This window comes from Oryctolagus cuniculus, chromosome X, assembly GCF_051225735.1.
Source record: "Oryctolagus cuniculus isolate XC-2025 breed Fujian yellow rabbit chromosome X, ASM5122573v1, whole genome shotgun sequence".
Taxonomy (NCBI): Eukaryota; Metazoa; Chordata; class Mammalia; order Lagomorpha; family Leporidae; genus Oryctolagus; species Oryctolagus cuniculus.
In genome coordinates, this window is record NC_142888.1 from 64,386,717 (window position 1) to 64,397,864 (window position 11,148).

Consider the following 11,148-nt stretch of genomic DNA (forward strand, 5'->3'; position numbering starts at 1 on the left):
TCCATACACTCTTCCCCTCCATCTTTCATTCTCTATCATGGCATCATTTTGTTCTTTCCCTACATGTCTTCTCTCTTATTGGCCTCTGGTTTCATCTGCCTTATTTTGTCTCTCTTGGATTTCCTATTTGCATCCACCCCTCTTTTAACTAAATAGAAAAGTCATAGAAATAAAGCTGATCTCAACACTAATTTCACTTTTACTTAAATATTTTTTACTTAAATATTTTTACTTAAATATTCAGATTTTTTGAATGACTTAAGGTATACATTTCTGTATATGAGTTACCTGAAGTCTTAAAACATCCTTGAAAAGCATTAATATATTTATAATTTTAACAACATGATTATGAAGGCATTTTGCATCAGTTAAATGTGGTAATTTTACTAATTTGATTTTCCCCAGAAATTGTGATTTTTCCTAAAAATTTCAATACAGATGCATTTCTTGTAGTTTTCCTGATCTTCCTTTACAAATTTTTAATAGAATATATTTCATAAATTTTTACAATTATATATTGCAATAGTTGTACCATAATTATAGAAAATGCATTTAATGAATAAAATACTTATAAAGAAAAGAAAATTCAATAGGCACATGTATCAAATCACAACCATATCTCTTCCTACATGTTTTATATTTCCCTGTCACCTTTATGACACACACACACACACACACACAAGCAAGTCAAAAAAAAAAAAAAAGATAGCACTGCAAATGCTGTTTAAGGAACAAATAAAACTTGATCAAATTAAAATAATCTAAAATGCATCAGATAACAGTATATAAAAATATATAAGACCACACCAGTCTCTGGATACACAGTAATATATCATTTTTCCCTTGAGTAAGTAATGCTAATAAAAATTCAAGAAAAGTTTTTGTTTACAGAAGAAAGCATCTAAATCACATCAAAATACTAGTCTATTTTTTAAAGGATAGTCATAGATTTTACTCAAGAATGTGAAAATTAATTATTAAGGAAGGAACAATTTCCTAAGTGCAATACTGTTCCACTTTAAGAATGGGCGTTTGTAAGAGAGGGGAGGGGAGAGAGAGAGAGAAAGAAGAGGGTGAGGGAGCAGCAAGGGAGCAAGACAGAATGGGATACAGAGAGACAGAGAGAAGGTTACTAAGAGGATAGGTTTTCATGTCTGCAATTATTTAAATGAGAGGGGTTCTGAATGGTAACCAATGAATTAGATGACCCCTATCTGAAGTCCCTTTTAACCCTTTGGTTTTGTGTACCAATGGAATACTTTGTGGTCAAAATAAAATTTTCTTTCTATTCTTGCAATCCATAATTGCTTGTTTTGTTGAGTGAACCATTATTCTTTGTGTTTGAAGGCCATCTATCTTCCTTAAGAAAAGCAGATATTAATAATCCAGGTTTTAAGCCTTAACTATGAATCAGGTAAGAGTTTTCACATGAACAGGTTTCTGTTTGATTGCTTAAACATAGAAGACTGCTCTAAAAAAAAAAAAGTAAAAGATTCCTGTTCTATAGTATTATCTTATTGCAGTAGTAAGCAACAGTTTGTATACAAGTTGTCAGCATGCTTCAACTATACAAAACAATTTGGATTTACAACAGATGTGGAAACTGAATTAGTTTTGGTTCACAGACTCAGAGATATTACAATTTAAAGTTGCCTAAGCAGAAGTTTTTGTTTGTTTGTTTGTTTGTTCTTGGCAAAATGATAAATAGCACTATTGTTTTACAACAAAATCCTTTGCTACTTTTAATCTGCTGATGTTGATTTCTTGGTTTGCATACCATTCTCATGAACCAAATCTGTGCTTTCCTAAAATATTACACATCAGGGATGGAATAAACTCTAAGAAGACTAATTCACAGGGTGTGTAAAAAGTCAAATAATCCTGAATATAGTTTTTGCTTTGTTTTAACTCAAAGAACATTGAACATAATTCGCTTCTCATATGCAAATGGACATTTATTCTCCAATGTACTTCTAAACTGAGATATGAAGGAGGCACACTTACAACCAGGGAAGCTGGCCATCATCATTTAAGGAATCCTCTCTTTGGAGGAATGGGATCCTTCCAACTGTTTGCCTCGGAGGAAGAGCTGACAGCATCCTCTCTAGAAAACCTGCCAACTTCTACATCAACCCCCAACCCAGTCCCGGCCCCAGCGTTTCATGCCCCACATTACCCTCTGTAGATAACCCAAAAGGGACGATCCCAGGAAAGTGACATCTGTCATTGTCCTTTTTGTAAAAATAAGATCCATCGACTTTCCTGTATCGTGTACCGGGGAGCTTTGCGCAGCAGGCATAAGCACACGTCCTCACAGACACTTGCATGCACGCGCGCGCGCGCACACACACACACACACACAAACACACCACTACCACCACCACCACCACCACACACCCCACATACTGTCACAACAAACACACGGGATGGGGATCGAATCACCCTCTGGGATGGATACTAGACTTCCGACCCCCTGCATTCCCCAAATGCTGTGTTTCGGGTTGCCAGCTTGGGAGCCCAGTTTACAGCTCAGCCAGCCCCCCCTCCCCCACCCTGGAGAAATCCCTTGGTGTCCGTGTTCAGGAGAAAACCTATCCGACCCGTACGGCCACAAAAGAGCAGGAAAGAAAACTAAGTAGAGAAATTAACAAATAACCATAAGCAGCCAAAAAGCCATGCAGCATATGCGCGAGAGGCTGGAAAGTTTCAGTAGAGGACTGCAAACTGAAGTTTGTGCGGGACTTTTTTTAGACCCAAGCCCTACCACTGAGCGCGGAGTAGAAAGGACCGACAATTAATGAGTCCTTCTAGTCCTCTTTCCCCACCGAATACAGCGTGAAGAGTAGAGGCAAGATAGCTACGACTCACTCACTATAAAGTTGGATGAGGTTGATGAGACATGCAGAAGAAGGCATTAGGGCGAAGAGAAGCGAGCGAGGGAAGAAATGAGCGTCTCACCTGGCATTGGTGCAATCGGTGAACAAAGTTTCGAAGTCTTTCCTGGTGATGAGCTTGCAGCGATTCACCCCTGGCTGGATAGCCCCCAGCCCGCGCAGGATCCGGACCTGCTCCACAGTACACACCACGGGGGATATGTCCAGTCTCTTCAGCTTGGTGTACACCGTGTGCAGCCCTCCCACCAGGTGCTTGAGGAAAAGATCAAAGACTTGCGGCAGGCAGATGAGTTCCTGGCCGTCCATCAGGAACGAAGCCACCTTCACCCCGTGCATGTCGACCATCCGGCATTCGTTGGTGTTGGTGTTGCCGCTGCCGCCACTGCCACTACCGACCACGCCACCCACTGCGCTGCCGCTGTGGTTATTGGCCATGAAACTGTTGATCATACTAGGGGTAAGACGAGGGGGCTCTCCCGAAGTCGAGTACAGGGGTTCGGCCCGAAACAACCCCCCCGGGACGCCGGCGGCGCTGGAAGTTGCAGAGATTACCGGAGGTGCAGAGACAGCCATGGTCACTCCGTCTCAACTGCGGGTCCTCCGACCCTCGCTTTCTCGCCCTGACTCCTTTAGGTCCTCTCTCACTCACTCCCCTCACTCTCGCTCTCTCTCTGGCGCGCGCTCGCTCGCTCCCAACTGTTCTCAAGTCTCCCGCAGCCCGGCTCACGCTCAAGCTCACCCACCACCCAGCAAACTGTGAACAGCCCCGACCCACAGCGGCCCGAGACCCCACCCCCACCACACCCCCTCCCGAGACTGGCAGCGCCCCCCAGCCAATGGGTCCCACCCCCTAGGCGCCCGAGCGCGCCGAATGGCTGCCGGCGGCGAGGAGGTGGAGACTCCCTGGCTGGCCTCCGACTACCTGAGGCCTTCCAGCGCTCGCCCGTGAATGGAGATTGAGCTCGAGAAGGGGGCGGTGTGGTGCCTCAGGTTCTGGCCAGAGTCTGAACAGAGAACGTCCAATTTCCCACAGAGCCCTCAAAGTACCCTACGCTAGGAGCGCACCCCCTTTTGCTGCACGGGTGTTGGGATGGGAACACAAAGCAAGACTCCCGAACGTGCCTCCCAGACCCCTCCCACCACCCCGCACTCAGGTTCAATAGAGGAAAGTGGAGTGGCAGCTCCAGTTCCACTCGCTCATTGCTCCGAAACTCTGAAGACACTGATAGGTGGCTTCACCCAGCTTCCTGGGGAAAGACCCCAGCGAGTTCAGAAGTAAACAGCTCAGCCCTGCTCCAGCACTAGATATAAGTTATCCCATACCCAGCGCAGAGAGGGACGGGCGTCCGAGACCGCACTCACCGCAGCGTAGCGGGTTGCTAATCCGCGCCCTCGCACTGACATTCAGGAAGCGCGGTGAGCTGTGAACACTTACAGAAACAGAGACTTGGCTTGTGGGTGGCAGATGGACGCCTCATTTTACAACACTTCCGCCACTGTCCTGGAACACACTCCTCTTTCTCTGTCCCCATCCGTTAGTCTCAGGCTTGCCCTGCCCTACCCCTGCACCCCCACTCCCGATACATTGATAGGAAAGATCCCTTTATGATTCAAAAGTCATTACACAAAGTGAGAGCAGCGGCAAGTGTTCGCAAGCTTGAATGTTACGATTTTCCTCCCTCGCCTGTGGTCTTTGAAGAGGCAGTGATGAGAGCTGCAAGTCCTAAACCGTAGCTCAAGATTCTTCCCCTACTTGTCGAATGCCCCAAACTTACTACGAGATCTCCTAATGAACAAAATGTCTGAGGATACATTCCAGGGAAAGAGTATGATTTTTCCACACAGTGTACGGTGGTTAGATCACCTTAGCGAAGTTGTTTTAAGACTCCCAAAACTGAAGAATTTGATTCTCTGAAATCAAGGTATTTCCTTTCCTGTACTCTCCTCTAGAGGCTAGTTATGTGTAGAAAACGTTGCATTCGATACAACTAAGGCATCTTCTCTCGCAGAATGTAAATAATTTTAGAAACTTTCTGGTTGTGATTCTCAATATCAAAAAGAGGAGTTACTGGCCTCTTTTTGCTCCCTTAATACATCATAAATGTCCTAAGTTGGATATTTCAGCCCAGTTCTACAGTGTAATTTCTTCTTTTGTCATTTAATCAACCAAAAATTAAGAACTTCCCTTTGAATCTCATCATACTATTTCAGTTTCAAATTGATTGCGGTCAGAATGCTAAGAAGCTGTGATGATACTTGCTTTTGGAATACAGTGATCTGTGACTCCAACATAATAGACTGGAATGTATGCAGGCACACAACATTTTTAAAAGGCATCTGATTGGTTTTTGCCATATTGGTACTTTCATGGGAAGAAAATAGGGGGCAAAAAAGGACAATTGAGAACCCATAGCAGTGGAAGAAAAAGTTTCACCTAAAAGTTGAGGTTTTCAAAAAATAGAACAGGCCGGTGCCATGGCTCACTTGGTTAATCCTCTGCCTGCGGCGCCGGCGCCTTGGGTTCTAGTCCCGGTTGGGGCTTCGGATTCTGTCTCTGTTACTCCTCTTCCAATCCAGCTCTCTGCTGTGGCCCAGGAGTGCAGTGGAGGATGGCCCAAGTCCTTGGGCCCTGCACCCCATGGGAGACCGGGAGGAAGCACCTGGTTCCTGGCTTCGGATGGGTGCATCGCGCAGTCCGTAGCAGCCATTTGGGGAGTGAACCAACGGAAGGAAGACCTTTGTGTCTGTCTGTCTCTCTCTCTCTCTCTCTCTCACTAACTCTGCCTGTCCAAAAAAGAAAAAAAATAGAACAACACAGAAATATCTGTGCAAGGAGCCTTCAAAAAGTTCATGAAAAAGCATATTATTTTAAAAAAATCTATCCATGGATTTCAATTTTGCACCAAATTAAACTTATCTTATAATTCTACTTTCCATGAACTTTTTGAAGTGCCCTTGTAATTACTTGTTTTTTAAGAGCAACATCTCAGGTTATGTTTAAGAGGTATTTTGACAGAAATGGCTATCAAAAAATGTATTGAGATAACTTGCCTTTGATAACTCGTGATTTAATTTTCCAGGTGAATAAGTTTATCTGTAAAGAAAAGGTACTTTGAAATAGCTTTAATTATATTAAAAGTCCTAAGGCCAGCCTTCTCCCTCTGTATAGATTCCCCTACATTATCAAACCTTTTTATTTGCAGAATGAAAACAAAGATGGAGAAAAACCAAGGAAACAACACTTGGCCTCTTAGATCTAAATGATAAAATATTTACTCATCTATATTTAGGATTTTCAGAAATAGGACATTACACATATATTTTGAGGTTTCAAATTTAAGAAATTCTGAAGTATCAAAACAGAACATTCGTTCAAGCTGTAATCACTATTTCCGGTATTGAAAAACAAACATACTTTGACAACTCTGAAAGAGGACTGAATTAAATATTTACATTTCAGTGTGATCTATCAGGTTGAGAGTAGTATTCTAATTAAATTATAAAACAGAGATTAAACTATAAATTCTAGTAGAAATTGTAGGATTTCAAATTAGCCACTGATCACTGAAGGGTTAAAGTCCCTTGGAAGCTCTCGATACACAAAAGACTCTTGGAGTCATTACTGGAATTTCTTCCCATTTCATCTAGAAAATAAACTTGGTAATTTTTCTTAAGTGATACTTGTAATTTAAACGTTTAGTCAATTAGATCAAAGAGGCCAGGTGTTGTCTCCTTGGGTTTTCTTTTTTGATTACTCTATTTCTACTATTATTATTATCTATGCTTTGATATTGAAGGGCTCAAATTTCACACAGAGAGTTTGTTTTTATATCTTTCTGACTTTAATGTCTTCCATAAACCAAACATATATCTAAATAAGGTTGGGCTTCTACAAGGCCAGAGGAAGATTTGCACATCAACACCTTGTAATTTTGGAATTGCATGAAGCAATATAAAATCATAAAGCTTGTAGTAAACAGAGTACCCTTGGGAGATGACTCTCCATGGAGAGAGACACTGCATTAAAACTAAGAAAATACTCAAGGATTTGAATTAAAACCAGAGAGGAGTCAAACAGCATAGCAATGAGAGTAAAATGAATACAAGAAGATACGATATCTCATCAGAACAAAAGTTCTAGACACCACTAAATCCAGTGGAATGATTTGGGGCTGCAGTGTAGCTTCTCAAACACCGAAACGCTATGAGATTCCAGGATTTAATTAGCAATTTATACCTTCTCCTAATTCATACTCAGTTTAGAGGAGAGGATTCTCATCTGTGACGTTAGGCAAATATTCCACTTTGACACTGTCAGTGAAATACAGGTGCCATTTTAATTAAAAATTACAAACACACATGAACACACATAGATATAGCATTTGGATATTCTGTGGCCCTGCGTAAGTCCGGAACTATTTGAAAGGGCTTGTTTTCAGAATGGGCATTCAAGCAAATCCTAAGGCAATAAATGGAATTATTTGAAACCCTCAGCCAACTGAGGTTACAACCTCTAATATGGCCTCTAAGCAGAAGCTCCCAGGAGCCCTCTAAGGTTCATTTTTAGGCAAACAATAAAAGGAAATTGATTGGGCAGGGCAATAAATGTGAAATGAAAGCATTCATATGACTGAGAATTTAACTGGCTAAAGCCTATAGGTATATGCCATTCTGTGTTTTCCTAGGAAACTGGCTATAAAATGATCTTCCAAAACATACTTTTTTTCTCATTCAGTACAATGTTAAATTGAAGATGAGTTCCAAGGGAGGGGGACCACTGGAGCCAGAGGTAAATTGGGCAAAACCCAAAGAGTAACAGTTAAAATCAGATGCTTACAAAAATGAACATTTTATTACTGAAGTATCAAAATAAATTCTCAAAGTACTCCATAGAGTACTTACAATATCCCATGCTGCACTGCCCCAGGGGAAAATGAGATAAATATCTTGAAATTCCATCTATATTTCTCAGTGTGTTGTTCCCCTTTAAATCTTAGGCTTTTAACTGTTCAAATTCAAGCCATTCTTACTTCAGTTGAACTCCCACTGCTACTTGGTATCCTTTTATTCATATTGTTGATTCCCTATAGAATTCCCTGCAGTAGTTAACTCCAGCTCTTTTCTATTTAATAAGCCACCCTCCCCCTCACTTATCTATGATTTTACCACTAAGTTATTCTACAGGAGTGTCCAACCTCTCTTCTTTCCTCTTAAACCCATTTTCCGCTTTCTCTCTCATCTTCTACTTCCCTTATCTGCCTTCGTTGATGTTCCTGATTCCTTTTACCTCCTCCCGGTGGCAAATCTACCAATTTTATCCCACCTCTCTCTTCTGCATCCTATCTCTTCCTCACTACTTGTTCTTTTCTCGTTTATTATAGAAAATGTTCAAGGTTAAAAGTCCTTACGACAAACAAAAACTTTCCTCAACCCTAACAAATGTTTCTAAGAGTGTGATCTGCTGTTCACTGGCATCAGTATTACCGGGGTACTTGTTAGAAAAACAAACTATTTGGCCTTAATCAAGACCTGGTGAATTAGAAACTGGCAGTTAGGCCCAGCAGTCTGTGGTTTAACAAGACCTTCAGGTGTTTCTGATGTAGGTTAAAGTTTGAGATACACTTGCCCTGGAGTTTCCAATCTTTTACAAACTTTCTGAAAATCTGCAGTTGTTTCTATTCTTTACCATTCTTTTGTGCTATAACTATTTTCAATTTGATTTCTTACTATGATTTGGCTGAAACTACTCTACCAAAGGTGAGCATGACCTCGTGAACATCGAATGTAAACTTGTTTTCTAAATATTCATCTTTTATACTCCACAGCTTTTTACACTACCAACATCCCTCCTGAACTCCTACCTTTTGGCTTTCATAACTTTTCAACAATCTGTTTCTCCTCTTTCCTATACTGCTTTTCCTTTTCAGGCCCTTGCTCTTGACCTGAAGCATTAAAATTTCTTATGTCTATACTGTTGTGGCAATTTTGTCAACTCTCTAGCTTCAACAACCAGTAGTTTTGTAGATTGCACCAAATCTTATCTCTAGTATCTTTAAAACCCTTTGGTAGAACTGGAAGTCTCCACTTGGATGTCCCATAATCACGTCAAACTCAACATACCCCAAACTGAATTAATTATCTTACTCCCCTCAAATCTGCTCTTTGTTTTTCATGTCTGATACTCCTTTATATGCTTTGTGCAGCTACTACCACAAAATAGAACCTTGGCTGGCCAGTGTTGTGTCTTGGTGGGTAAAGCCGCCGCCTGCAACGCCAGTATCCCATATGGACACCTGTTAGAGTCCCCGCTGCTCCACTTCCGATCCAGTTTTCTTCTATGGCCTGGGAAAGCAGTAGAAGATGGCCCAAGTGCTTGAGGCCCTCCACCAATGTGGGAGACCCACAAAAAGCTCCTGGGTCCTGGTTTCAGGTCGGCCCATCTCCGGCCATTGCGGCCATTTGGGGAGTTAACTAGCAAATAGAAGATCTCTCTCTCTCTCTCTCTCTCTCTCTCTCTCTCTCTCTGCCTCTGCCTCTCTGTAACTCTACCTTTCAAGTTAAATAATTCTTAAAAAAAAAAAAAAAGAAAGAAACTTGGGAGACCTTTTTGATTTCTATTACACCTCATTCAATATATATCTCTTCCATTCCTCTCCATTCTCAGTGCTACCACTTAAGTTTTTTGTACCATTGCAACAATTACCTCTCTACTTTTAGATACTTCCACTTCTGATCTAGCTAGTGTACCAGGTTACTTTTTCCTGAAGTTTCATTGTATAAAATCTTCATTACTACTCCTCCAGCTACCATTTAAATTCCAAACTCCCTAGACTGATGTTTAACTCTGTCTTTGATTTACTGGTTTTTTTTTTTTAAAGATTTATTTATCTTTTACTTGAGAGAGTTACCAGAGAGAGGAGAGGCAGAGAGAGAGAGAGAGAGAGAGAGAGAGAGAGAGAGGTCTTCCATCCACTGGACAACTCCCCAATTGGCCGCAACGGCCGGAACTGCTCCGATCTGAAGTCAGGAGCCAGGAGCTTCTTCCAGGTCTCCCATGCGAGTGCAGGGGCCCAAGGACTTGGGCCATCTTCTACTGCTTTCCCAGGCCATAGCAGAGAGCTGGATTGGAAGTGGAGCAATCGGGACTAGAACCGGCGCCCATATGGGATACTGGCGCTTCATGTGGGATACCGGCGCTTCAGGCCAGGGCGTTAACCCACTGCGCCACAGCGCCGGCCCCTTGATTTACTGTTTTTATCCTTTCCTCCAGTACTCTGATATGTTACAAGTCACTAATAAATGAGTATCACTTTCCACTACCCTTAAACATTTTGTACCTTCCTACCATGATGTTAATGGCCACGTTATTCTTTGAATATAAAATATATTACTGCATACCTCCTCATCTCCACCCATCTGAATCCTAGCCGTGCTTTAAAACTAAAGTCCAGTTTATCTCTATGAAGACCACCCTCATTCCCTTTTCCCAGCCAGAAATGGGCTTTCCCTCTTCTGAATCTTATAGGACTCTCTAAGGGAGTTAAAAACATGTTTCCCTATATTGCAGTCAATCATAACATACAATTTCAGGTCCTCTTCTAGAATGAAGTCCAGTCAGGTTAAGCATCACACATATATTAATCAACATGATATTTAAAGTGCCAACCACTGTACTTGGCTCATAGTAGGTTCTCATACATGTTTTCTAAGTGACTGAGTATGTGGATATGATCTATAAGCTGATAATATATAAATTCTTGCCATCACTAATTTTTAGGCAGAATTTAAGAGATTGGTATACATTAAAGATTTAAGTTTTTTTGTTAAAAGTATAATAATTTTGTTTCTTGGTAGTTGCTGAATATTTTAGTGATAATTGGCTTCTCAGATTATCTATTATTCTAATTTTCATTTATCTAAGCATTAGTTTCATCCTAAATGCTTCTTTAAAGTGTGATGTATTCATATATATTCATATATTCATTGTGTCCATTTTCATGAACCCTAAGGAATTTATTTGTTATATATCTGTAGTAACTATATTGCAGAATTATAATGAAACATTTAATTCTCCGCTTGGAACCTATTAAATTTTTATTCTGCATGTTTTGATTCATGTGAGGGTATCTTAACTGAGGAAGTATGTCATTGAGATAACTATTTCAATCATTCCTGGGAGATCCTAAAATTGTACAGAACTAGGCCGGCGCCATGGCTCAATAGGCTAATCCTCCGCCTGCGGTGCTGGCACACG

At 41.2% G+C, this 11,148-nt stretch overlaps 1 protein-coding gene across 3 annotated transcripts in view; it reads right to left on the bottom strand.

Annotated features, from left to right (window-relative positions):
* DACH2 (dachshund family transcription factor 2) overlaps positions 1-3,685 on the bottom strand; it is a 573,911-nt gene extending 570,226 nt beyond the window's left edge. For all 3 annotated transcript variants that reach the window (XM_002720253.6, XM_017349997.4, XM_017349998.4), the window contains exon 1: positions 2,959-3,685. In XM_002720253.6, the coding sequence (XP_002720299.2) occupies positions 2,959-3,467 (509 nt within the window). In that variant the 5' untranslated portion in view covers positions 3,468-3,685. The remainder of the gene's footprint in view (positions 1-2,958) is intronic.
* Between the last annotated feature and the right edge of the window lie 7,463 nt (positions 3,686-11,148).